The sequence below is a fragment of the Pseudochaenichthys georgianus genome, chromosome 10 (genome assembly GCF_902827115.2).
Source record: "Pseudochaenichthys georgianus chromosome 10, fPseGeo1.2, whole genome shotgun sequence".
NCBI lineage: Eukaryota > Metazoa > Chordata > Actinopteri > Perciformes > Channichthyidae > Pseudochaenichthys > Pseudochaenichthys georgianus.
Window position 1 is genome coordinate 25,930,373 of NC_047512.1, and position 27,874 is coordinate 25,958,246.

At 44.8% G+C, this 27,874-nt stretch overlaps 1 protein-coding gene across 3 annotated transcripts in view; it reads right to left on the reverse strand.

The window, feature by feature from the left end:
- Positions 1 to 649: 649 nt before the first annotated feature.
- The window catches only part of flt4 (fms related receptor tyrosine kinase 4), a 64,556-nt gene continuing 37,331 nt past the window's right edge, over positions 650 to 27,874 (reverse strand). Inside the window, exons 13-30 of one of the 3 annotated variants that reach the window (XM_034093714.1) lie at positions 27,464 to 27,823; positions 26,838 to 26,984; positions 24,968 to 25,099; positions 24,364 to 24,470; positions 22,366 to 22,501; positions 21,771 to 21,872; positions 21,510 to 21,623; positions 11,678 to 11,766; positions 11,337 to 11,496; positions 10,626 to 10,720; positions 7,956 to 8,078; positions 7,662 to 7,773; positions 7,314 to 7,413; positions 7,012 to 7,117; positions 6,317 to 6,441; positions 2,296 to 2,416; positions 2,047 to 2,132; positions 650 to 1,231 (exon numbers count right to left, since the gene is read on the reverse strand). In XM_034093714.1, coding sequence (XP_033949605.1) covers positions 1,012 to 1,231; positions 2,047 to 2,132; positions 2,296 to 2,416; positions 6,317 to 6,441; positions 7,012 to 7,117; positions 7,314 to 7,413; positions 7,662 to 7,773; positions 7,956 to 8,078; positions 10,626 to 10,720; positions 11,337 to 11,496; positions 11,678 to 11,766; positions 21,510 to 21,623; positions 21,771 to 21,872; positions 22,366 to 22,501; positions 24,364 to 24,470; positions 24,968 to 25,099; positions 26,838 to 26,984; positions 27,464 to 27,823 — 2,435 coding nt within the window. In that variant the 3' untranslated portion in view covers positions 650 to 1,011. Of the gene's footprint in view, positions 1,232 to 2,046; positions 2,133 to 2,295; positions 2,420 to 6,316; positions 6,442 to 7,011; positions 7,118 to 7,313; positions 7,414 to 7,661; positions 7,774 to 7,955; positions 8,079 to 10,625; positions 10,721 to 11,336; positions 11,497 to 11,677; positions 11,767 to 21,509; positions 21,624 to 21,770; positions 21,873 to 22,365; positions 22,502 to 24,363; positions 24,471 to 24,967; positions 25,100 to 26,837; positions 26,985 to 27,463; positions 27,824 to 27,874 lie in introns of all 3 variants that reach the window. The other 2 variants (XM_034093715.1, XM_034093713.2) reach the window with 2 other exon arrangements.

A 27,874-nucleotide genomic window follows, 5' to 3' on the forward strand; every position in this document is an offset into this window, starting at 1 on the left:
TTATTTCTTTCCTGAAAAAGTACACGATTATTTCCTAATAAAACTAAAGTAGTGAAGTCATGGAGTCAAACCCTGCAGGTTTGCAGACATGTTTCACCTGAAAGGTGTCTGCTGGAACCATTTACACGTGTCACAGTTAAACTGAATCTATCCAGTTACCCTTAACAACAATATTATTTATAGAAACTAAAGATGGAGCCTTTGCACCGATTGATTTCTAGCTTGAAGCTCTATTGGCTGTACTTGTGTCTGAAGTGGACTTTGCACCCAATTGCTGCAGCTCATTTCCCTCCAGTGTCAACACGCTGCAGGTTGTCATGTGTTGTGGGCCTGTGAGGGGTGTGAGGCTGTCACAGCTGTCATCATGCTTACGTCTAGCTCTGATAATAGGTGCTTAGTCTGACTCACCCCATTTTCCTCGCCCCACATCCCTCTGTTTACCTCCGTCACTTAAACCTTGTTCACCATGTCGCGTATCCACGTGTCTCCACCTCCAGAGAATGACACACATCCTTACATATCTTGCTATTTTCCTTGATTGGTCCACCATGTGGATCATCATTTGTTGACCTGTTTGTTCATTTGGTGACGATAACAAATTATGTATTTGACTGGAGTAATGACAACCTACTAATTAGAGAGAAGAGAGTGAGAAGACAATCATTTTCTTTATTTCCTCCTATATGAGTCATAGTTTGTACAAAATGAAGGAGGAAAACTCTGTATATAAAAAGGTACAAATAGAAATGTGTAAATAGAAAAATACTTAGGGTTTGTTTTTGTCATAATGCTGCCACCCAGTGGCTGGTTAGAGGAACTTCAGGCACATAGAGCTCAGTCTGTGGAGGCAGCAGCCCGAGAGGAAGCGATTATCAGAGGTCTAGTCACACAGACCTACCATTAATAAATGACTTATTACATGTCACAACTGGAACTTTACTAAAGCCTCCCTTACCCTGAACTTTTTTTTTTTAAAACTCTCCATTCTCTCGGGCTGCCTCTCTGGTAAGATTACACGTTGGAGGAGGCCAGGCAGTGGGCGTCCGGCGCGGGGAAGAAGTCGCAGAAGCCCTCCTCAGACAGGTGTCCGTACTCATTGTTGTAGAAGGTCTGTCCTGAGAGCTGGCTGAAGAAGGTGGGCCGGAGTCTGGAGCTGCCGGGGTCACTGCTGCGCCCCAAGGAACCATGGGAGGCCGTGAGGGGCTCTGTGCTGCTGCTGCTGCCCATACGGCTGGGGAGAGCACAACATACATCATCTACTGTGGGAGGGTTTAGGAAATCACATGCAAAAATAATCACAAATCTAAATGTGCTACTACAGAAAACCAACATTTAGTTTTAATAACTCACATGCTCGCATATGTTTGAAAGTGGTCGACTTTAAACGATGCAATTAATGTATAAAGTAAAAACCCTTAAAAAAATAAACCCAGCTGATACAGGAAGGTATTTAACCTTTTTTTTTTTTACAACTTTATTCTTGACTGATGTCTTCAGTTGGAACCAATTGGGCTGAGATCCACAGACAGGGTGGGACAGTTAAATAGTATCAGTATATTATTAATAATAAACATATGACTCAGGATAGGATTGATTTTTGTCTTTCTGGTAGGGAAGTATTTTTGTTACAATGCGAACCCAGTTTTTTTCTATTCTTGATTTCCCTTGTGAGTTGAACGATTGGGAAGGCTTCGTGAAATCCATCTGAGTTAACATGTGATAAATCACTAGAAATGCTCTTAAAGGTTCCCTCTACATCTTGTAAGTCTTATTCCTTACTTTTAGCAAAACACTTTTTAGTGCTCTTTCAAAAATTGTTGAGCCAAGATCTCAGAACTCTGACAAGCGTCCTGGGTTCAAATGACTCAGACTGCTGCTCACTCCTACTTACCCATCCACCCTGCCTCCATCCTTTGCAGATCTCATCACTTATAAAGCTATGACTAATTTCTCCTTGTGTGTCTGCACTGTCTCATTTGCTGTGTGTCTCTTGTGCGTCACTGTCGGTTTCAGACAAATATGGATAAAAGCTTTTGTTTGATTAACCTTTTAGAGACGGCGCCTCTGTGCTTGTTTTCAATTCTCTCAAATTCTTCCGAGGCCAGAACCATCCCGCTGTCTGTCTGGTTATCCTGGGAAGAGACACAGTTTGACATCATGTGAATTAAATGCCTTGCGTTGACCCGGCTGGTATCTCTGCAACTATGTTTGGTAATTACCCAAGGAGACAATTTCAGAATGCCATTGACCAAATGTCACATTCCTCTAATAGCTGATAAAAGATCAAGAGCTTACTTGAGGAGCTGTCTGTCGATGCATCTCCAGGGGAAACTCTTCAAATGTCCTGACTCTGGGCTGGCATGCTTTGGAGGGTCCCACAAACACACAGCCGGTAAAGGGCACGCAGTTATAATACCTGCTGAAAAAAGGAGAGGATTATCAGATCAATACATGATGGACAGACGGATAAGGAAAGGTAAAAGAGAGCAATAGGTTATTTTGTTAGGAATAGGTTGTCAGCTCTTTGCTTTTCTCAGTCAGAGGTCTGATTTGATTTCATATCAATGAGTGTCTATATATGATGACACAATTCAATATGCTAAATAAAGTAAATACCAACTGAAAAATGCAATACGACATGTACGACAGGGTAATCAAAAACAATGTCTCATCCCATTAAATAAACGTAAGTTACCTTGTCTGTTTGTGACAGCTAGTTTAATAGGAACAGGCGCTTGGTTTACATTTCAAATCCTGTCTTATTTCTGTAGGTTGCTGTCAGGGTATTAACACAATGTGGAAAAAAGCTTTAAACATTATCTCAAAGGCATTTCAATGCTGGGTTGGAAGGTCATACGTTTACTTTTCAAATTGTAATTTGCTGCTCATTCTAAGGTGGATAATTCATTTAGAAACTAATTTGAGAGTTCAGGTTGCCGTTAAAGATTCTGTTTTTGTGCACGTTTCAAGCTCCTGTGCGTTTGATCAGATTTGATTGACAGTAGCCTTGGCAACAGTAGCAAACCACCACACAGCTCTCAACTCATTTACAATCATTCAATGTTCAATCTGCTCGACAAAATATGTCTGTCTTTTTTGTTTTCCTGCGATGATGGTTCTTCAGGACTGCTTCTTAAGCTCTAATCACACTCTCGCAGACTTTTCCGGTGTTTCTAAATTAGATGACAATGTATGTGTGTCATTTAAGAGGAAAAGATGCCTGTTTTTGTTGTTGTTATTACTGTCAGGAAATGTACAACCTAACCCTTGTCCGCCCAGTAGTAATAGTCAGATCGCTACTCCTGCCGATCTTAAAGCTAGGTCTGGGTTGGGTTTCATCCACTTGAATGTGCGCAGTCTGTTAGGTAAACTAGATTTTGTCCATATTTGGGCGAGCTCGACTGACGCTGACGTCATTGTTTTATCAGAAACATGGCTAAATAAATCTATTTTGGCCTCTGACGTTGCCTTAAATGGTTTTAATGTGTATCGTACCGACCGGCCTAATAAAGGTGGTGGCGTTGCCATTTATGTTAAGAATAAGTTCAGTGTAACCACATTCATTTCCAAATCGATCAGTAAGCAATTCCAATTTTTAGCCTTAAATATAGAAGTGGCAAAGGGTCAACAGGTCATGGTAGTGAGTTGTTACAGACCCCCCTCAGCTGTCAAAGACTCCTTGTCTTCACTAGCAAATCTTTTATCACAACTAGACTACAAGGAAATAGTGCTACTTGGAGTAGCACCCTAATGCTCCCTATAAATACTTATCTGTGGGAATATTTGCGAATGATCTGAGTGACCACTGTGTTGTAGCCACGATTAGGGACACTAAGGTCCAAAAGGTTAAACCTCGTATCATCACAAAGAGAGACATAAAACATTTTGTGGAGCAGGGTTTTGTGCATGATCTGTTTGATTTTGATTGGGGTAAAATCGATCTGTGTGCTGATGTTGAGACTGCATGGTCTTATTTTTATCTTGGTTTTATGGAGATCATTGATAGACATGCACCCCTGCGTACATTTAGAGTGAAGGGACGAGACAATCCTTGGTTTTCTGCTGAGCTGTCTAGTCTCCTTCTTGAGAGAAACAAGGCCTGGGCAAAGGCTAGGAAATCAGGCTCTGAGGTAGAATGGCTGCGTTTTAGGCAGCTAAGGAATAGCTTCACTTCAAATGTCAAAAGTGCTAAATCTAAGTACTATCTGTCAGTAACCACAAAGAATCTAAATAATCCTGGAAAACTTTGGAAAGCCATTAAATCGTTATCCACCGGCGATATCCGTAATGAGCTACCTCCGTGCCTCACCACAGCTTCTGGCACTATATCGGACAGGGCTACTATGCTAAATTGCTTTAATGAGCATTTTGTGTCCTGTGGTTCTCTATTTGATTCTGTGACTAACTCTGCTTCTGTGAACACTACAGTCTGTGACTCTGAAAAATTTGTGTTGGAAAACCCTTTTAGTTTTACTCCTTTTACTGTTGATGTTGTTCGTGAAGCTTTAACCAAGTTAGATCCTAAGAAACCGGCTGGCCCGGACAACGTAGAAAGATAGCTGCAGATTTTATTGCTCCACCTCTCACTACTCTTTTTAACCTCTCCCTCAGCACTAACACAATTCCAAAATTGTGGAAGTCAGCGTATGTCCTGCCTTTGCTAAAAGGAGGGGAGGCCACCTTATTAAATAACTATAGGCCAATCTCTAAGTTGTCAGTTCTGGCTAAGGTTCTTGAACGCTTAGTGAGTGAACAGGTAAAGGTGTTTTTATGTACAAATGACATCCTGTCTAAACATCAGTCAGGCTTCAGAAAGCAACACCTATCACTGCCACAATGAAAGTGGTGAATGATGTGGCGAGTATTTTAGATAATAAGCAGAGTTGTACAGCTCTATTTATTGACCTTTCAAAAGCGGTTGACACCGTTGATCATCGCATTTTAAAGCAGAGGCTAGCCAGTATTGGCATATCCAGCCATGCAGTGGGGTGGTTTGTGAACTACCTCTCTGAAAGGTCCCAATGTGTTCATTTTGATGGACTGTCTTTTGAGTGGTTAAACATTGCAAATGGTGTACCACAAGGTTCTGTTTTAGGACCACTTTTATTCTCCATATATATTAACAGCGTAGGTGATAATGTGGATGAAGCTACTTTACATTTTTATGCGGATGATACTGTGATGTATTGTGCAGGTCCCACCATTAAGGAGGCTGTTGTTAAATTACAGGCTGTTTTTAACACTATTCAGACTCAGTTCTCTGAATTAAAGCTTCTTTTACATGTTGAGAAAACCAAGGTAATGCTCTTTTCTAAAGCTAAAAAGACACCAGAGCCTGTTTTAGATATTGTAACGACGCAAGGAATAGAACTTGAAGTGGTTACCTGTTACAAATACCTTGGTATCTGGCTTGATGATTGTCTCACTTTTAAACTTCATGTCAATAACCTGCTTAAAAAGCTGAGGGTTAGGCTAGGTTTCTTCTACAGGAACAAGTCCTGCTTCTCGCTTGAGGACAGGAAAAGGCTAGTCACTGTGACCTTTTTACCTGTGCTGGACTATGGGGATCTGGTCTATATGAATGCACCTGCCAATTGCCTGGTCAAGTTAGATGCTGCGTATCACAGTGCTCTGAGATTTGTGACAAACTGTAAAGCATTAACCCATCACTGTACCCTGTATGCAAGGGCTGGTTTGCTTTCACTAACTGTACGGAGGCTCAGTCACTGGTACATTTTTATATACAAAGCCATGTTAGGGAAACTTCCATATTATATCTGCTCCCTGATCTCACGGAGAATTGTAAGTGGCTACTGCCTGAGATCGAATGCTGTGGTTTTATTAAATGTGCCAACTGCTAGGACTGTCTTAGGGAAGACAGCTTTTAGATGCGCAGCTCCTCTGTCTTGGAATAGTCTGCAAATTAAATGGAAACTGAACAATCTGGTGCCACTAAATGTTTTTAAAGCTCGGTTGGATGCTACTCAATCGGAAGCTATTGGTACCTGTTTATGTGGATAATTTTGTAAATGATGCTGATGATGTCCTTTTGTTGTTCTATTTATGTTGTTATGTTTCATGTGGAACTACTTGAGCAGGTCTCCCTTGAAAAAGAGATCAATGATCTCAATGGGATTCATCTGTATAAATAAAGGTTTGAAATGAAATGAATGTTGCTAAACCCTGATTGGTGCATGACATCATCATCATTACCCAACCAGATGAGCTCAGACAAAACCCAAAATATCAAGCATGCATGGAACAATCTTTACTTGTACCTAAATATATTTTCAGGGAATACAGGATGTAGATATACCTGGTGGGCAGAGTGTTGCAGGGCATCCTCAGTTCCTCCTCAGATGGAGGGCGAGACGAGGCCTGCGAGAAACCGTCATCCTCTGAGCTCTGTGAGTGGTTCAGAGGAATGTAGTCCTTCCCATCCTGAAGGGTAAACAGAGAAAATGTTTTCTAAAAGCTATTCACAAGAACTCACCAACACTTAAAGGTCCCCTATTATACAGTTTTTCATCACCAAAATCTCACCATTACCAAACAGATCATTGTAGCATCCCATAATCCCCTCTGTTTCAGCCCTGTTTCAAAAGTGCTGATTCTCTGTCTGTTACTTTAGATGAAAATAAGGAGCCCCTCCCCACGCCCCTCTGAGAGAGATTTGGTTAAAAAGAACACAATGGTGCTCTAGGAGGACATTCACATGATAAGGTGGGGGGGGGGGGGGGGGGTAGGTTGGTGATTGGCTAATGGTTACACAAGCCAAATAAATAGTTATGACATCATAAAGTGGCCAAAATCTGATCAGCTCATTTTCAGACAGAATTTTATATAAATGGATCAAGACAAAAAGTGAGAGAATATTTTCTCCTGAAACTCTCAGAATCTCTTTACAAGGATGGGACACATGTTGATGTAGAAAAGACATGAAGAAGCGGATTTAGCATAATATGTGACCTTTATAAGCTATAATGAAGGATTCTCCAGCAGATAACTTACAGGTAGGCTGTTGTCCTGCAGCAGGTCTCCCAGGATCTGAACCAGGGCGGGGAAGGTGGGTCTTTCTTTGAGTTCCCCCTGCCAGCAGGCCAGCATGATGCCGTATCTACCAGCAGAGAGCAGCACGGTCACAACAACACAACACTGGGGTCTCCAGCTCCCCCTCAATCAATTACACCACTGCACATTTCATCTTGTATCCTCCTCTAAATGAGCAAGTCCTGATTGGCTCGAGTTTGCCAATAAATATAATTTGACAGCAAAAGAAGAGAGAAAAAGAATAAATCAAAGCCCATGCTTACATTTCGGGGGAGGCAGTCTCAGGTGACCTCATCCTCACGCCGTCTTTCAATCGTCTGCAAAAGTCTTCATCAATCTGTACTCCCGGGTAGGGAGACGCACCTGAAGGCAGACAATTGGAGGATAAGACATTAGTAAACATGTCAGAGATATGAAAAACAAGTTATTTGTGATTGGATTACAGTGATAACAATTTACTCTTCCATCTAAAAGTTAACAAACAATAATGTCCTCATTAGTTTTGTCAGGATCTGAGATTGATAGGCACTTTTAGAAAGTATAAAACTTCTGGAGGAGATTTCATTGCATCCCATTGATTTTTACACAGATAATGAAACGTGTTTCTTTACCTAGAGAGAAGATTTCCCAGAGGAGAACTCCAAAAGACCACACGTCACTCTGGCTGGTGTACAATTTGTCAAAGATGCTCTCTGGAGCCATCCACTTTAACGGCAGACGAGCCTGAGGGAACATTAAAACACCAGAGCAATACTATGAGACAGACACATTAACACCTTTGAAAATCACCTTTGATTGTAAACCCTGTGCGAGTGGTTAAAAAACAAAGAGAAATAAAGTGTTGAATGTTTCCCCCCAGTAAATGGAGATGGGTAATTAGCGGAGGGAGAGGGAGGATGCCTTACATTGCCTTTCCTGACGTAGTCGGGGTCTTTGTATATGTCTCTGGCCAGGCCGAAGTCACAGATCTTCACAATGTTGTTTTCTGACAGGAGAATGTTCCGGGCTGCCAGGTCTCTGTGGATACACTGTGGATACACGCATACATCAAAACCCTGCCAACAGATGAGTGTGTGTGTGTGTGTGTGTGTGTGTGTGTGTGTGTGTGTGTGTGTGTGTGTGTGTGTGTGTGTGTGTGTGTGTGTGTGTGTGTGTGTGTGTGTGTGTGTGTGTGTGTGTGTGTGTGTGTGTGTGTGTGTGTGTGTGTGTGTGTGTGTGTGTGTGTGTGTGTGTGCATGCATGCATGCATTGATTCCAACATGTTTGAGGCAGTAATGATGTGGAGGAAGTAAATAGCAGTTGGTATTTTTGCTTTAGTAACCTGTTGCCTTAAAATGTGTGTGTGCGTGTGTGTGTGTGTGTGTGTGTGTGTGTGTGTGTGTGTGTGTGTGTGTGTGTGTGTGTGTGTGTTTCACAAATTATTTGTGAAATAAACTGGATGATAAAACCTGTTTTAATTGCTGGTCGTTACAATCAGTATAAGATGCTATTGCCACTATTAGAATATGGAAAAACATACACCATGTTTGTTTTTGTCACTCGGTAGAAATTATATCGACTTACATTCATTTCCTGAGACTTTTCCTAACCTTAAATATGATTGGTGAATTCTGGTGGTTTTAATTACACAAATCTTCCACTAAACACATATTACACATGTTGTGTTGTTAAATTCCGATACTGATATTGCTATGGCCATGATTGCGGCGTGGCTAAAGGAATGGCAATGATGGTCAGAAGTTACAGACTCCCCGGTAAAGAAATAGTCAGCACAGAACAGTGTGTTAATCATACTTTGATTTTCGGATGGATTAAATGATCAAGGTATGATGTGCTCATTAGTGAGCTTTAGAGGTGCTGAAAGGCCAGGCTACAGGTTTCCTCTAGTTACAGTCTTTATGTTCATCTTAGTTAACCTTGCTCGGCAGTAGCCTTATATCAAGTGTACAGACATAAAAGTGATAATGATCGACCCACAAGGGACTGAGAAATGTAAAATATGAGGGGGGAAATCACTCAAAATGTGTCCATGAATAACATTTTGAAAAGACTCTTAGGCTTTGCAGGGATTGGTGCTCGCAACAACTAATGTGAATTCAGTGTCTCGCTCGAAATGTTTTACGTTAAAAAATAAATAAATAAAGGAAATTCAATTCCTACAGCACACGCCAGAAAGGGTTGGCGCCCATGAAATGTCACATGAAGTGTACAGGAGACACAACATAAACTGGTCTTTTGGAGTTTACGTTAAACCTAATCTTCCACTGTGGTGTATTTCTGAATGTAGTATCTGAGCTCCTCATTTCCACACTAATGTTAAATGCCAAAAGAGAAAGGTCAAGAGAACAGTAATAACTTGAAAGGTTAAGGCTTGGAGGAAGATGGAGGCAGGGGAACAGTTCAGGGATATTCAGCAGAAGCGGTCGCATTACCGGGGTGGAAATAACTGAAATCTAATGTATAGGGCTGTAATCCATTACATCACGTTGGGGGACTGAGCACGTGTGTGTGTGTGTGTGTGTGTGTGTGTGTGTGTGTGTGTGTGTGTGTGTGTGTGTGTGTGTGTGTGTGTGTGTGTGTGTGTGTGTGTGTGTGTGTGTGTGTGTGTGTGTGTGTGTGTGTGTGTGTGTGTGTGTGTGTGTGTGTGTGTGTGTGTGTGTGTGTGTGTGTGTGTGTGTGTGTGTGTGTGTGTGTGTGTGTGTGTGTGTGTGTGTGTGTGTGTGTGTGTGTGTGTGTGTGTGTGTGTGTGTGTGTGTGTGTGTGTGTGTGTGTGTGTGTGTGTGTAACTGGGACTGGACTATGTCTGGAGCTCTGCTCTGTCCTGGCTCTCCGTTGTGAATCAGTCAAACACAGACAGTCTGCTTAGAGTCCGCTCAGATTGTTGATATTTATTACAAACTATAGCCGCTTTGGTAGACACCATTTTATTCCCGTTATTCACCCGATTACCAGTGGATTCACATGTGAGGCAGGGGCTGTCCACAAGAATCTAATGAGTATACCCACAATCCAACGGAAGCAACAGATTGGATTAATGAAGTCTCAGCTGCCTGAGACAGAAATCTAACCGAGAAACGCTCATGAGATCCATTTGTTTTACAGTTCAGTAAGTGGAAACGATAATCACCTAATTAAATAACATTTGAATAATAAATAACACAGATTGCATTGCTACAGATTACTCAAAGAGTATGTCCTAATGAGTTCAACGTAATCAAATTAAAAAGATAATAATGTTTTTGTTTCCCCAAAAACGGCTACATTTATGTAATGCTTTGCAGCTGTGAGTAGCTTCTAAATCACCTTGGTGCCATGCACTGGGGGACAATATGTCAACCAACAACTGATCCAAAAAACATCCCTTGGATTTAGTATGGAATATATTTCATTATATTGGTATTATTTAATTATCCTGTGGGATTGTGGAACAGCTGTAGTTTATGGTGACTTGATAAATGGACAAGCATAAAGGACTGAGAAGCTGAATGATCCAGGCAACAACGTACTGCCTCTGTGACAACCCTCTGGTGACCACAGCTTTTTCACTAAATGTCTCTGTAATGCTGACAATTAACCTTTCTGGAGGCCAGGAACTCCATCCCACGAGCCACCTGGAAACTGTAGCAAATGAGATCTTCTATCGTCAGAGGGGTTTTCCACAAGTCCTCCACTGGAGAGAAAACACGAGGGAAAGGTCAAAGATGGAGAAACAAGGTACAATTAAACTACAATTGTGACAAGACAATGAGTTAAAGGTCACCTATTATGCTAAATCCACTTTTTCATGTCTTTTATACATAAACATGTGTCCCCTCTGTGTAAAGAGATTCTGAACGTTTCAGGAAAAAAGACCCCATCTCTTTTTGTCCTGACCCATTTATATAAAAACTGAAAATGAGCTGATCAGATTTTGGTCACTTTATGATGTCATAACGATTGTTTGGGTTGTGTAACCATTAGCCAATAACCAACCAAGGTAACCCCCCCCCTTATCACCTGAATCTCATCCAAGAACACCGTTGTGTTTTTTTATTAACCAAATATCTCGTAGAGGGGCGTGGGGAGTGGCTCCTTATTTTCATCTAAAGTAAAAGATCAGCACTTTTGAAACAGGGCTGAAACAGAAGGGATTATGGGATGCTACAATGCATGATCTGTTTGGTATTTGGAGCCAAGCACTTCGGAGACATGTTTTGTATATAACTGATACCTATAATATATTGATGGAAAAGTGTATAATAGGGGACCTTTAAATAGATAAATCTTGTGAATTTCAGCAGACTTACTTTTCTCCAAAGCAGGACTGTCATTGGGCAGGATGGTTAATGGACCCTGAGGACTGTTGAGCGGTGAGGAGCGTGGAGAAGGCGGATGGCGAGCTCTCGGGTCTATTTGACCCGCCTCAATCATCCGTCTCACCTGACTCTGAGTTTTAGGAGAGCGGTCCTGAGTGCGGAAACAATTCAATGTGTTTAATATTTAAAAATAGACTTAGAAAATGTTGTTCAATAATGGAAACACATATGAAAACGTAAGCTCTCTTCCAGTAAAGAGGATTCTCCCTGCAGTCAGATTATTGCGGCAGAATAAACAAACATAAAAAGTGCATCAGTGTGGTGTTTTATACCCGGTACGGGAGGAAGAACTCTCTCTTGGCTCGTAGGAAGTTGGACAGATTTCCGTACTTGCAATATTCCACTATCACCATCAGAGGACCTGGGGATACAGACACTTTTATTGTAGGCTATTGTTCCACTAATATTTCAACACACATTGTTTTCCTGTTTGCAAAATAGTATCTGCTTCTTGTTATGAAGCAATTTTTTTCACACCATATTTAAAATAGTGACGGTTGGCATTCTGTAAGCAGGTCCTGCCGGGGATTAGCTGCGAGGCTAACTTTTGTTTTATGTTTTAGGGTAAACAGGGTTAAACATTACCAGATGTGAACCCTCGGAAATGTGCTCTAAAGATCAAATGATGTATGGACAGAAAATGAGGGTGTCAAAGAAAAGAGAGGCAGCTGTTTGACTTTCTCACTTTGTTTTTCCCACATGAAAGTGTTGGGTGGAAGCAGGGTGGACAAAATAATAGAGAAGGGATTTCAACAAAGCTGAAAACAGAACTATATTTAAGCCCGACCTATAATGGATTTTTGGGGCGGATAACGATCACTACACTAGGGAGTAAAATCCTTTTTATATTGGCTTGTATTTCTATATATTATATTATATATATATATATTAGGGATGCAGGGTCCGATATTAGGAATTATGACTTCATCCCGATAAACCCGATACAAGTATTAATAGCCCCGATAATATACAATATATTTTTTGGGTAAAAAAGAAGAAGAAAGTACAGCGGTGTGGGTGGATTGGAATGAGGGGCGCTTGTTTTTCACTCGGCTCCTCCCGTTTTGCCAGTACTGTGGTTTTAGTGGTTTAGGAAGAGGGGAGTTCTTCACAAATCCAGCGCTCCCTAACTCATGCCTGGCTGTGACGTAAATGGTGTGCGGCCGTGAAGCCAGCACAGTAAACAAACATGTCGTCGGTAGTATGGGACTATTTCAAAGTTTCAGAGTTGGAAAGTTTGCTTGCTATTTGTAACAAATGTAATGCAGAAGTTCCACGAGGAGGGAAAAAGGCAACGAGCTACAATACTTCAAACCTGATCAGTCACCTGAAACATCGCCATCGCTACGATGGTGTGTTAAAAGCGTACGAAGACGCCTGCGCTGCTAAACTAGCAGCAAATCCAAAGCCAGCTGCAAAGGCACCGGGGCTTTTATCCATCGACGAGGCTTTTGAAAAAGGCAAGAAGTTTGCCAGTTTTGCAACTCAAGGCATATGCTCGAACGGGAGCTGCCTGGACGCTGCAATCATGTTGCGCACTATCTGTGCAGAGTGTGCTGACTGTTCCTACAATGTCCCACTGTCTGGCTTCCTGCATAAAGTCAAGTGCTCGGCGCAGTTGTGGCGAAATGTCGCTCCTCTGTTTTCATTTAAACAGCTCCGTTAGCGCAGCTAGCTAGCACCAGATGCTAACAACAACAATGCACGTAAGGTCTCTCTCTCGCTCGCTCGGGCCACACATATACACACACCCTCCCGGTCCTCCCGATGGCCAGTCGGTGCCTGCCGGTGAGCGTGGAAGTGTGGTAGCAGGAGCGGGGGCTGTCAGCATCAGCTTGTAGATGGTATTTTAAACTCGATGCGCTCTGAAACTACGGGGCGGCCAAGGAAAAAAAATACACATGCGTTAATCGCGTTAAAATAATTAGTGGCGTAAAAAATGTAAAATATCGGTCTTGAGAAGCAGGAAGTTATCGGTATCGGTTTCAAAAAACCAATATCGTGCATCCCTAATATATATTATATTTCCTCTCTGAAGAACCATTACCTTACCGTGGTAGAGAGGTTTGTGTGCCCTGATGAACCTGGGGGCTGTGTTGTCTGGCACCTTGTGTTCCTGGTAGGGTCTCCCATGGCAAATTGGTCTCAGGCAAGGGGCCAGACTAAGATTGGTTCAAAAGACCTCATGAAAGACGACACAGGAAGTGAGGATACCCGGCCCGGAGGAAGCCCGGGGTCCCCTTCTGGAGCCAGGCCCAGAAGGAGGACTCGTTGGCGAGCGTCTGGTGGCCGGGCTTGCCACGGAGTCCGGCCGGGCACAGCCCGAAAAGGCAACGTGGGCAACACCTCCGCTTCTCCGTCTCTGGGGGGGAAGGAGCCGGAGCTTGTGCGGGAGGTGGAGCGGTACCAGTTGGATCTGGTTGGGCTCGCCTCTACGCACAGCGTCGGCTCTGGAACCTTACTTCTGGATAGGGGTTGGACTCTATTCTTCTCCGGAGTTGCTCAAGGTGTGAGGCGCCGGGCGGGTGTGGGGATACTCACAAGTCCCCGGTTGGGTGCTTCGTTGTTGGAGTTTACCCCTACGCCTGCGGGTTATGGGGGGGAAAACTCTGACTGTTGTGTGTGCTTATGCACCAAACAGCAGTTCGGAGTATACGGCCTTCTTGGAGACCCTGGAAAGAGTCCTGTATGGGGCTCCTGAAGGGGACTCTTTAATCTTACTGGGAGACTTCAACGCACATGTGGGCAATGATGGAGACACTTGGAGGGGTGTGATTGGGAGGAACGGCCCCCCTGATCTGAACCGGAGTGGTGGTTTGTTACTGGACTTCTGTGCTAGTCATGGATTGGCCATAACAAACACCATGTTCGAACATAATGATGCTCATAAGTGTACGTGGTACCAGAGCACGCGGGTGTGGGAGAAGTTCGGAGAAGACATGGAAAAGGACTTTCGGGCGGCACCAAAGTTGTTCTGGAAAACTGTCTGACACCTCAGGAGGGGGAACCAGGGAACCATCCAAGCTGTGTAGAGTAAGGATGGGACGTTGTTGACCTCAACTGATGGAGTGTTAGGGCATTGGAAGGAACACTTTGAGGAACTCCTGAACCCGACAACTCCGCCCTCTATGTTAGAGGCAGAGCTGGAGTATGACGGGGGATCAACACCAATCTCCCGGGGGGAGGTCACTGAGGTCGTCAAACAACTCCGCGGGTGGATGAGATCCGCCCAGAAATGCTGAAGGCTCTGGGTGTTGAGGGACTGTCATGGTTGACACGTCTCATCAACGTTGCGTGGAAGTCGGAAACAGTACCGAAGGAGTGGCAGACCGGGGTGGTGGTCCCCCTTTTCAAAAAGGGCGATCAGAGGGTGTGTGCCAATTACAGAGGCATGACCTTTGTTTTGTTTTGTTTTGTTTTGTTTGTGCTTGCCCTATTCCTGTAAAGCGACCTTGGGTCCCTTGAAAGGCGCTATAGAAATCTCAGTTATTATTATTATTATTATTATCACACTACTCAGCCTCCCCAGGAAAGTTTACTCTAAGGTACTCGAAAGGAGGGTCAGGCCAATTGTCGAACCTCAGATTGAGGAGGAACAATGCGGATTCCGTCCTGGTCGTGGAACGACGGATCAGCTTTTTACTCTCGCAAGGATCCTGGAGGGGGCCTGGGAGTATGCTTATCTGTTCTACATGTGTTTTGTAGACTTGGAGAAGGTGTATGACCGAGTTCCCAGGGAGCTACTGTGGGAGGTGCTGCGGGAGTATGGGGTGAGGGGGTCTCTACTCAGGGCCATCCAATCTCTGTACTCCCAAAGCGAGAGCTGTGTCCGGGTCCTCGGCAGTAAGTCGGACCCATTTCCGGTGAGGGTTGGCCTCCGCCAGGGCTGCATTTTGTCACCAATCCTGTTTGTAATATACATGGATCGGATTTCGAGGTGTAGTCGTGGGGGAAGGGGTCTGCAGTTCGGTGGACTAAGGATTGCACCACTGCTTTTTAATAATAATAATAATGAGTTCCATTTATAAAGCACTTCATATTTGAATGCAAATCCCGAAGTGCTACAAGTAGTGAGCATGAACAGTATAAATAAACATTACACAACACGGTAGAATTAATTAAAAAGCAATAAAAATAAATAAAAATAAAATAAAAATAAAAATAAATAAAAATAAAAATAAAAGGGTGATAAAAAGGTCTAGGCAAAGGCTCTTTTGAAGAGATGGGTTTTGAGGCCTTTTTTAAAAGCCTCCACGGTCTGTGGTGCTCTCATTTGGTCGGGGAGAGCGTTCCACAGGCTGGGAGCAGCCGAGCAGAAGGCCCGGTCTCCCATAGTACGGAGCTTAGTCCTGGGGGGTTTGAGGAAATTGGAGTTGCTGGAACGGGTGGTCCGCAAGGAGGTAAGGGGGGTGAGGAGTTCCTTGAGGTAGGGAGGGGCAGTTCCATGGACACACTGGTGGGTGAGGACGGAGACCTTGAATTCGATCCTCAGTTCCACGGGTAGCCAGTGTAGTGCTTTAAGGATGGGGGTGATGTGATCATATTTGCGCACCCTCATCAGGATCCTAGCAGCGCTGTTCTGGATGTACTGGAGCTTCTGGATGCTTTTGTTAGGGATCCCGATGAGGAGTGCATTGCAGTAATCCAGCCTGGAGGGGAGCCAAGGCGTGGACCAGCTTTTCGGCATCAGACAGAGTGAGTGTGGGGCGGAGTTTGGCGATGTTCCTGAGGTGGTAAAAGGAGTTCTTGCACAGCTGTTTAATGTGGGCCTCAAAGGTCAGATGGGCGTCCATTTTCACACCCAGGTTGGTGACTATTGAGGAGAGGGTAATGTCCTGGCCGGAGAAGGTGATGGTGGTGATGGTGGATGACCGAACCTGGTGTGGGGTGCCAACTATAATGGCTTCGGTCTTGGAGCTGTTGAGTTTCAGGAAGTTTTGCTTCATCCACGCCTGTATCTCCTCCAGGCAGGCACTGAGTGTGGGTGAAGGCAGGGCTGCAGAGGAGGTAGGGTTGATCCTGAGGTACAGTTGGGTGTCATCAGCGTAACAATGGAATGATACTCCATGTCGGCTGATGATAGAGCCAAGGGGGAGCATGTAGAGTGTGAAGAGGGTGGGGCCGAGAACTGATCCTTGAGGGACACCACAGGTGATGTTGTGGGTACCCGACTCTGCCTCGCCCAAGGAGACGTACTCTGTTCTCCCGGTGAGGTAAGATCTGAACCAGTCAAGGGGAGAGTCAGAGAGTCCGATGGTGGAGTGCAGACGATGGAGGAGGATGCCGTGATCGACGGTGTCGAAAGCTGCAGTGAGATCGAGGAGGATGAGGAGAGAGGGAGAGCCAGCATCAGCCGTCATCAGCAGGTCGTTGGTGACCCTGACCAGGGCAGTTTCTGTGCTGTGGCCTGAGCGGAAACCAGACTGGAACTTCTCAAATAAGTTGTTGGAGTTTAGGTGGTCCTGGAGCTGAGCAGCAACTAGTTTTTCCAGCACTTTAGATAGAAAAGGAAGGTTGGAAATGGGTCTGTAGTTGGCCAGGACTCCCGGGTCAAGGGAGGGTTTTTTCAGATGAGGTTTGATGACAGCGGTTTTTAGGGCAGAGGGGACATGGCCAGCCTGGAGTGAGAGGTTTACAATCTTAGTGATCATGGGGCTCATGGAACAGATGTACGGTGGAGGGCTTCATCCTCCTAACGATGCCCTCAACCTCTCGCTGAGAGATGTCCGTGAAACAGCGAAGAGGCTGGGTTGTCTCAGGCTGTGGGTCAGCAGTCGTAACTGGAGGTGCAGAGGGGCTAGAGAGGATGGAGCGGATGGTGTCAACTTTGTTAGTGAAGAAGGCGGCAAAGTTGCCACACTGCTTCTCATTGGAGTCGGAGTGTAGAGGACTTTAGGGTTTGAGGAGGTGGTTTATGGTGGAGAAGAGTTGCTTGGAGTTTCCAGTACTGTTGTTGATGAGGGAGGAGTAATACTGGGACCGTGCATCTCTGAGGGACTGTGCATAGGCCTTCTGGTGTTCATGATAGGCTAACCGGTGAACAGTGAGTCCTGAGGCCTTGAGCCGCCGCTCAAGGACACGCCCAGCTGTCTTCATTCTCCGCAGTTCGCCGGTGTACCAAGGGGCTGAGCGCGAGAAGGTGACTATCCTGGTTTTGAGGGGGGCGTGCAGATCAAGGAGACTCTTAAGGGACTGGTTGTAGTATGCAACTGACTCACTTACTGATGAGAAGTTGGCGGAAGAAAGATGCTGGAGGTCCAGGGTCATGGTGTCCGGGTTGATGTTCCTCAGGTTCCTGAAGCGGATTTGGCGTTTGGGCTTGCTGAGTGGGGATTGGAAAGAGAGCTCGATAGAGATGGTCTTGTGGTCAGACACCCCCAGGTCATACACTAGCAGATTGCTGATGGGGGCGGAGTTTGTGATGACCAGGTCGAGCGTGTGGCCCTTGGCGTGTGTGGGGACATTAACATGCTGTGTCAGATTGAGGCAGTCCAGAAGTAGCAGAAACTCAGTGCCAAAGTGGCAGGAGGGGGAGTCGACGTGAATATTAAAATCTCCAAGTATGATAATATTGCCAGAGGTTGTGCATAGCGTAGTGAGAAGGTCTTGTATCTCTGGGATGAAGGCTGAGTTGGGTTTGGGTGGCCGGTAGATCAGAAGTATTGTCAGGGCAAAGGGGGGTTTACATTTAAATGCAAGGCATTCAAAAGAGGACAATACAGGCAGGGCCAGGAGTGACAGTTCCAATTCCTTTCGGTAGATGACAGCTAGGCCTCCACCACGACCAGTGCTGCGGGCTTTCTCCAAGTAGCTGTAGCCAGGAGGGCAAGCTTCATTGAGGGTGGAGTAAACCTCTGGCTGATGCCAGGTTTCCGTGAGGCACATGAAGTCCATTTTCTCATCAGAGATGTGGTCGTGAATGAAGGATGCTTTATTACTGAGGGATTGTGTATTCAGAAGTTCTATTTTGGCTTTGGAAGATGTGGTGAATCTCTGTAGGGGCCGGAGCAGGCTGTAATCCACTCCACGTTTTCCAGACTCCTTCGTGTGTGGCGATCTCGCGATGCTCTCCGTGTATTCATGCAGCGGTCTCGCGATGTTTCTGGCGTGATTTGACCCCGCCATGAACGGGCTCTGATGACGCGTCAGATGTGCGACACGACGGCAGACAGAGTGGATGGATGGAATATCTGCAACTCCGTGCTGGGAATATACAGTTTGTCTTCTTCTTGGGCTTCGGTGGATATAGCGAGGCCGACGAAGAAGTCCAAGTTGTTTAATGACTGAGGTGCCGGTTGGAGCGTTGGAGTGGTTGAAGCTCAGGAGTTGGGGAATAGAAAACCTCAACATGTCAACAGGTTAGTGATGGGAATTCCGATTCCCTTCGGGGACACGAATCTTTTGATTCAGTTCACTTGAAAGATTCGTTCACTGATTCGTTCACCGGTTCGCGAACGACATCTGGTGATTTGCACGTTCGCGAACGATTCGTCTTTGTACTTAGTGAGTCTTCACTACTGCCGAAGTCCGTACAAGAAGTTTGCTGGCGTAACATTTATGATATTAAAACACATTTTACACCTCACCTTGTTGCCCCATGAATTATGCTCTGGGAATAGGCTACATATTATTTAAGAAATATAATTGGCCATTGTTAAATCTCTCATAAATGTGTGCCTGACTATACGATGTATTACAGCAGGCTAGCATGTTATACTTTCAAACCCATGCATGGACTATGTGCTTAAATCCAAAAGCATTAAACTCCATTTGGGCGAGTTCAAAGTGAATACAAAAATATATCCTCTACATCGGTGACGATTTATTCATATTCTATAGTATGTACCCATCTATGTTTACCTTTAGCTAGCGGCTAAGCTAGTGGGACGCTACGGAGCCCAGATATCCGCCCTCTGAAGCTTTTAGGGCCGACAGGGAGAGGAGAATGTCCCGCTAACGCGGTGTGTGTGTTTCACATGAGCGGGACGCTATGGAGCTCAGGTATCCGCCATCTGAAGCTTTTAGGGCCGACAGGGGGAGGAGAATACAACGCTGTGTGTATTTATTGCTAAGCTAGCGGCTAAGCTAGCTGGACGCTACGGAGCCCAGCTATCCGCCCTCTGAAGCTTTTAGTGCCGACAGGGGGAGGAGAATGTCCCGCTAACGCTGTGTGTGTTTTTCACATTAGCGGGACGCTATGGAGCTCAGGTATCCACCATCTGAAGCTTTTAGGGCCGACAGGGGGAGGAGAATACAAAGATGTGTGTATTTATCGCTAAGCTAGCTGGACGCTACGGTTCAGGTATCCGTCCTCTTTATTGCGGACAGGTTGAGGAGGGTGTGTGTGTGTGTGTGTGTGTGTGTGTGTGTGTGTGTGTGTGTGTGTGTGTGTGTGTGTGTGTGTGTGTGTCGGAGCTCAGGCTCTGATTACAGTAGCTACACTGTAGGAAACAGTTCTGAACTGTTTCCGCCAGTTCTTTAAGTTCGTCGTTCGCGAACAGCGAACGAATCGTTTTGTGGGAGGAATCAGTTCATCTCGTTCACTTCAAAGATTCGTTCAAAAAGAACGAATCGTTCGCGAACGACCCATCACTACAACAGGTCGGGCGCCGAAGAAGTTTGGTAGCGGTGCTTAGCAACGAGACAGCTGGAAGGCTATCCCGATAGTATACCTCGCGTCTGGGAATGAACAGAGGATTGGGAGTCCGCCTGCTGTCACAGTAGTAGCGGGAGAGAGGCAAGCAGTCAGCCGGAGATAGTCGGCGAATTTGGGCGATACAGCAGGTGAGTCCCGACAGTGTCAGGTCCAAAACCGTCAATAATCACGAGGTTTAAGATATAAAAGCACTTGTTAAACAGACTCAAGTTTAGCCATATGGCTTAAAAGCAGGTAAAATAGCTTAAAAGCAGATAAAAACTCTGAGGCGTAGGAGAAGCGGCGAACAAACAAGCGCCAGCGTCCTCTCCGCCAAATTATCTTATTATTTTTGCAGATGATGTGGTTCTGATGGCTTCATCGGTCTGCGACCTTCAGCACTCACTGGATCGGTTCGCAACCGAGTGTGAAGCGGCTGGGATGAGGATCAGCACCTCCAAATCTGAGGCCATGGTTCTCAGCAGGAAACCGATGGACTGTCCACTCCAAGTAGGGAATGAGTCCTTACCCCAAGTGAAGGAATTCAAGTATCTCGGGGTCTTGTTCTCGAGTGAGGGAACAATGGAGCGTGAGATGGGCCGGAGAATCGGAGCAGCGGGAGCGGTATGCAGTCGCTTTACCGCACCGTTGTGACGAAAAGAGAGCTGAGCCAGAAGGCAAAGCTCTCTGTCTACCGGGCCATTTTCCTATGTTCCTACCCTCACCTATGGTCATGAAGGATGGGTCATGACCGAAAGAACGAGATCGTGGATACAATTAGCCGAGATGGGTTTTCTCCGCAGGGTGGCTGGTGTCTCCCTTAGGGATAAGGTGAGAAGTTCAGTCATCCGGGAGGGACTCAGAGTTGAACCGCTCCTCCTTCGCGTCGAAAGGAGCCAGTTGAGGTGGTTCGGGCACCTAGTAAGGATGCCACCTGGGCGCCTCCCTAGGGAGGTGTTCCAGGCACGTCCAGCTGGGAAGAGACCAAGGGGTAGACCTAGGACCAGGTGGAGGGATTATATCTCTTCGCTGGCCTGGGAGCGCCTTGGGATCCCCCAGTCAGAGCTGGTTGATATCGCCAGGGAAAAGAAAGTTTGGGGCTCTCTGCTGGAACTGCTACCCCCGCGACCCGACCACGGATAAGCGGGAGAAGATGGATGGATGGATGGATAGATATTTCTATATATTTTCCTTTTTGATATTTATTAGAATTATTAGTATTATTGTTGAAAAAACAGCAATATTCTACTTTCTACTTCTACTCTCTAAAAGGAAATTGTCTCAAAAATCATGTAAACATATCTTCTAAAACAGAAAAAGTGCCATAAAAGAAAAATGATCACGTCTACACATTTCTTTTTAAGGAAATCCTGCTCATGGTGCATTCAACCTCTACCAACACTCATCATTATATGGCCATATGACATATTTAAGCACATAAAGTGAAGTGTAATACATGTACAATTCACCATTTGGTTTGGTGCAGGCTCCCAACAGGTTCACCACATTCAGATGGTTCCCAATGTGAATCAGTATCTTTAACTCTGACATCAAGGCCTTGTCCTCGCTGGCTGTGGCTCCATCTGAAACACACACGCACAATTCGAAACATTAGGTATGAAATAAATCTCATTGTTTATATCTTTATTGTTTATCTACCAGGCTGTAATGTTTGTGCATCAGAGACTTCCCAGAAAACCTCCAGTCCCAAACACAAAAAAAAATCTCACCCTTCAACATCTTGACAGCCACCGTGTCCAAAGTGTTGCTCTTGCTGACGCCGATTGATGCCTCAATTACTTTTCCAAAGGCACCTTGGCCTAAAACCTTGCCTGTGTCAGGAGAAAGGAGCGAACAACCACAGAATATTCATGATTCATTGATCAATGCAGGTTTTTAGTCTCATAGGAATAAACAAACAGTCTAGGGTTCGGGAGGGGTTGCATGATGTCAATGCATCTGGCTTCCTTATAGACAAGGGGGAAGGAATTCAAATCTCGATTGCAGCATTTGGAAACAACATGTTCCCCTGAGAAGGAAACTGTCGTGCAACAGATGCTTTTCCTCAGAGCGTTTTTAAAAAGCTCTGCATGGAATGAGCACATATTTAACATTAGCACTTCACTTGGCAGCACTTTGCCCAGCTGGCTGCCATCCAAACTCATGCCATTAAGGCTTCTGCAAATGGAAAACTAATTCAGTTTCATCCATCTATTCGCTCTCATCTTGGCCTGCGTATTTCCCCACAAACCCCCTCGCTCCTATCTTTGCTTATGAATCTGAGCATTCATTGGTCCTTTTCTCCCAGCCTTCCCGCCTACTCACCCAGTCGCAGTCTGTCTCTGGAGATCTCCCACTGAGAGGAGTCATAGGGCAGGTATTCACACTGCTCATCCAGAGGCACCTCCCCCGGATCCATAATGATTGACAGGTAGCCCGTCTTTATGTCTGCCGGATTAACCTGAAATTCAGAGAGAAAGAGACAGCTAATGTCAATCACGATATATATTTTTCAACATGTATTGACTATCTGCCAGCTGGGATGTTATCTCTCCAGTTAAAGAGATACTTCCGAGATGTAAGGTCATATTTATGAGGATAAAAAACAGTTTAAAACACATAACGATACAATATTACAAATGTGCTTTTTATAGCTCCTGAGAAGTAGACTTCCAGTGACAAATGAAAGCATATTGCAGCCACATAACCTATTATGGTATGGAAGGCTTTCAGAGCCAGCTGCTGACTGATCACAGTGTGCTTGAACACCTGTGGCCGAGCATTACATCTGCAGTCCACAGCTCTCCATGTTCAATTCACAAGAGGTGGGAAGTAACTAAGTATATTTACTCACTATACTATGTACTATACTTAGGTACAATTTGTAGGTACTTGTACTTTACTTGAGTATTTCCATTATATGCTACTTTGTTCTTTTACTCCACTACATTTATCTAGTCACTTTACAGATACAGTATATATTAATTAGTTCCACCTGTGATTAACACTTGAATGCATCAATATTATAATTAAAACATCTGATATATATTATTCTGAAATGGAACAATCTGCATTAAGTACTTTTACTTTTGGTACCTTAAGTATATTTTGATGCTAACACTTTCAAACTTTTACTTGAGTTACATTTGACTTGTAACAGAGTATTCCTACACTCTGGTACTTCTCCCACCTCTGAATCTCACACAAAGATTTCACAACTGGATGTCATGGTAACTGACTGTGCCTCGTCTCTAGTGACTACATCTTTTTATAAGTCTTAATTATACTGAATCAAGACCTTTTTTGTTTGCCTCTGTCTTTTAAAGAAATACAATAATTATAATTGTTGTTCACTGCACTGTAACTTTTATTCCTGTTCTTTATATCTGCCTTATCCTAATTTAGCGCGTTGTTTTCTATTCTCTTTAATGACTGTTGTATTTGAGAGTCTTTCTTAAGTGTGTTTCCTTAGCACTTTGTCTCAATGCTTTTCATGTTTTCTGTAAAGCAATTTAAATTTGCATCAATGCTGAAGATAGCCATATTAATAAATATGCCTTACCCTGTCTTAATAATCAAAAATATGTCATCTCAGCAGGATTATCCCAGAAGTTTAATATTTTACTGGTGGTTTGCTTTTCTTATATTATTTACAGCAGCAACATATTGTCTCATATGACTCATTCAATCTTTTAAATTCAGTTTAAGTCTCTCTTACAATGTGAATTCAACACCATGTGCTAAAAGCATACTCGGGAAGCTGTGACATACTGCTAATATTCATTGGGCAATTAAACTGTCTGCTGATGACAGGAGCTGCTGTGATGGCCAGTAGGCTTATATTGAAAGTCTCCTCATGTCTCAATTATGCTTATTTTTAAAAATAATGATGTGTTTTTACATTTTCTTATTATATTTACATTTCAAGGCATCCTTAACAGATTAATTAATTTGAGAGAGAGGAGAGAAAAAAGAGCCATCTGTGCATACCAATCCATGTCTTGATTAATTTGACCACGACAGCACCGCACTGTGAATCTGCTGCAGTGCGAGACGGTTTAATAAGTGACCAAGAAAGTAAAATAAAAAGCAATTTGGCTTCATTATAGACGACGAGGAGAAAGGACTTCGACTATTTCCTGGCAGCTATCAGTAACTCTCCCGAATGAATACCGTCTCAAAGATCAAACAGATTGTGCTCTAACGCCGACGGACATGCTTTGAGTCAGAGGTTAAAGAGTCTTCGTCACAGCCTGTCACTTTCTCTCACAAACCCACGGACACACACACAGACATGCAGGGGAAATTGGCGCCCTCTCTGACCCGCTTCACATTGCAGAAGATAAGGATGAGCAGAGTCCAGAAGAAGATGGCGATGACTCCGGTCCCGATGAGGATTACAATCTCCACATTGGCCTTGTCGTTTGAACCTTGATAGAAAGAAAGAAAGAAAGTCACTTTTGAATGCAAATGTTGTATCTGAAACAACTTTATAGGGCTTTTCCCTCTCCCAGCTGTAGGGGGTGCTACAGTATATCCCAAACAATTGATCCTCATTGAAACCTGCATTGAACTCATCAGGTGGTGCTAAACAGTCTTTTAATCAATTCAGCCATTCATCATGAGTCCACTTCGAGCAAACACATTCAATTATGAATTCCGAGCACGAAATGTCCCAGCAGTCAAACCCGACTTTGATTTTCACTGCGGAAAGCTCAACAAAAAGCAGAAAAAATACAGCTGCATTGAAAAGTGTGAGAGGTGAAAGACTAAAAATCCTGTTGTGTATATTTTGTGTGTGAAGAGGTGAGCTTGAGGCCATCGGTGTCTTCAGGCCTGAGTGCACTTAAACAAGCATGTCAGTAGCGAGCAAGTGTGAGTGGATTCAGGTGTGTTGTGCGACAGTGTGTGTGAGTGTGTGTCTCACCGATGACCTGGACGGCAGCTGAGGAGTGGACGCAGCCCCGCTGGTTGCAGGCGGTGCAGGTGTAGAGCCCGGCGTCCTCCTCAGTAACCCGCTGGATACTCAGCGTGCGGTTTGAGTCCTGCAGCTGGATCCCTGAAGAGAGACACACACAGCACCGCAACTCAACACTCCGCATCAAAAATTCAGCAGCTTTTTTCAACAACATTCCCCGAATACTTACCTCTGGACCTCGATCTGTAGAGTTCATTTAGAATTCTCGCCCCTGTGAGGCGAGACACATTTGCCCCAGCAGCCTCTCTGAGAGAATCCAGAGCCTCGGCTGTCACTCACACCCATGTTGACCCTCCATACCACCTCCTATTCTCCTTCAGATGTAAGGAGGAGATGCATGCTGGGAAAGCTAATGAGCCACGAATATCTGCCTGCGGGGTTTTATGTGTGGGTGTGCATATGTGCAGCAAACACATCTGCACACAACTTTGTGTTGCTGGTTCTCTTTGATACATTTGCTAAACAGTATGAGTGTGTGGGTGGGCTGGTGGGTGTGCATCTGTGTGTTGACTTTTAATCAGGATCTGGGGCCTATACTACGAACCTGGTTCAACCTAACCTGGATATGTTTGAGTTAGCCGGTTGGCCTAATCCAAAACATACGCGCTCTCGCTAAACGGTACTACGACGCTGGTTATCAAGTGGATTGCTCAAGCCAGCCGTGTCCTATCTAGTTAGGTGCGCGTTCACATGAAAGGGGTGGTATCTGGAGCATTCGACCAATCACAAACATGGAGAAGCGCACTGACAGCGCAGCGTCATACTTCCTGAATGAAAAGTGAACTTTAATACTAGTCAAAAATGAAGAAGTTAAACTTTAAACATCCATGACTTAAACACTTGATCAGGATCAAAGCCTCAGAGCTGCACCTGCAAGGTGAATACAGCTGGAAAAAGAAAAAGTGTTTGAATGCGTACATTAACAGGTTTATGATATCACTGCCCGTCTAAAACACGATCTGACTTTAATTACATTTGTCTCGAGTGTTTCGTCAACTTAATGTGTTGCTTAAAATAATACTTCTGCATCCAGTATGTGACACTGTGAGTGCTGCACGGCCAGATACGGCTCAGCTGACTCAGATAAGGAGATATATGATACACTATGAAGTGATATGCCGCGGACTGTACTTAATGTACTCTGATCCGGTTACTTATGTTGTGGCCGATATTTAAGTAAGCTTTCTTAACGCTAATGTTATAATAGTCAGATTGCTCTGAAGATGGAGGTGATATTCTATTCATGTTCACGTTCACACAGTCGGTGATTTCTGCCGGCCGTCTTTCCTAAGATGGCAGTTTTTCTGTATTTCCTTTCTCCTGTGATATGACTTGATCGCTTTAAACTCCGCACACTGAGCTCTGATTGGTCAGCAGGCGGTGCTTTCACTGAGTTGAGCTCTTAGCCTGCAACCTAACCTGGTCCCGACCAGGTTAGCTGCTTAGCATATATTACCATGGAGATCTAGCCTGCTAAAAAGAGAACCAGCTTCATAGGACCGGAAAGCCGGAGTTTTCCCTGAATTTAGCCGGCTAAGCGAAAATCCTGCTTCGCAGTATACCCCCCAGGACAGAAAGTGTAACAACAACAAAAAGAACACCTGCCAAAGTCTGTCAGTTGTTGAATAGATATGAACAAAGCACATTTTTGATCTTGTATCTAATGTCAGAAAAGCAGATAGGATCTCTTGATCTACGAGTCCTTCTAAATCAAGGTCCAAGTTGCTGTGTTAGACTGTACAGTACGTGTGGGTTGGAGGGTGGGCGGCAGCACTGTTGTGTAAACGTGTGCATCACTTGTGTGGGTGTATTCACACACCTGACATTTGGTGGAGAGGCTGGTTGTCTTTAAACCAGGAGAGCAGGGGCAGAGGTCGGCCCTCCACGTCGCACTCCATCCGCAGAGACTCCGTCACGTTCACCGTCTGGTTGGTGAGGCTGAGCTTGTATCGAGGCGCCTCCGGAGCTACATGGACAAAGAGAGGCCAAAAGGCGGAGAAATACCAGGAGAGAGAGAGAAGGGAAATCAGCACTTATGACTTGTGTTTCATGGTTTTGAACAAAGGTCAAAAGTCAACAAATCCCATTAAAATGTACATCTACCCTCCAGAATATGATGCAAGGTTGAAGCACACGAAATGGGTGAATCAGGCATTTGTTTGTGCATTACAGCCCCTCAGCTCTGTTCTCTGCTGCTATGTGTGAACTGTGCAAACACCAGGTACTCTTTCCATTACGTGTGGATGAGGGTCTTGGGCTGCGTGGGCTTAGAGAGAGTGTGTGTCTTTTTACGCCTCCAGCATCTCAGCACTGCGACCTGAGTGTGTTTCGCCTGCCAAGGGCTGAAATGTTCTCTGTAATCAGCTGTAGTTGAGAGTGACTACTCTGTGCACCGGGCACGAGTGTGTATCTGTGTCTGGAGCTTTCTTCTCATTCATGTCTCACCTTTTACAGAAATGTATCTGAACAGGCACTGTTTCTCCCCGCTGCGCCTGCTCTGAGCCTCACACACATAATGACCCTCATCCTGCATCTGTATGGAGGGGATGGTGAAGTCCAGGACCCAGCTGTTGGAGGGCTCCTGGAAGGAGAGCTGGCCTTCGAGGGTGTGGGCGTAGAGGTGCACGCTCCTGCAGTCCAGCTCCCGAGCCTTGCCCTGCTCGTCCTGCAGGGCCTGGGGGTCCAGGCGGTACCACTGCAGCTGCTCGTAGGTGTAGTTGTCAGCGCTGCAGCACAGGGACACTCTCTCCTGCTCCAGAAGATCCTCCGAGGGGTGGACGTCCACACTGAACCCCTCAGGGATGGCTGTGAAGAAACAGAGATGGGCAGGTGGGGCTGTTAACTTCCCTAACAACA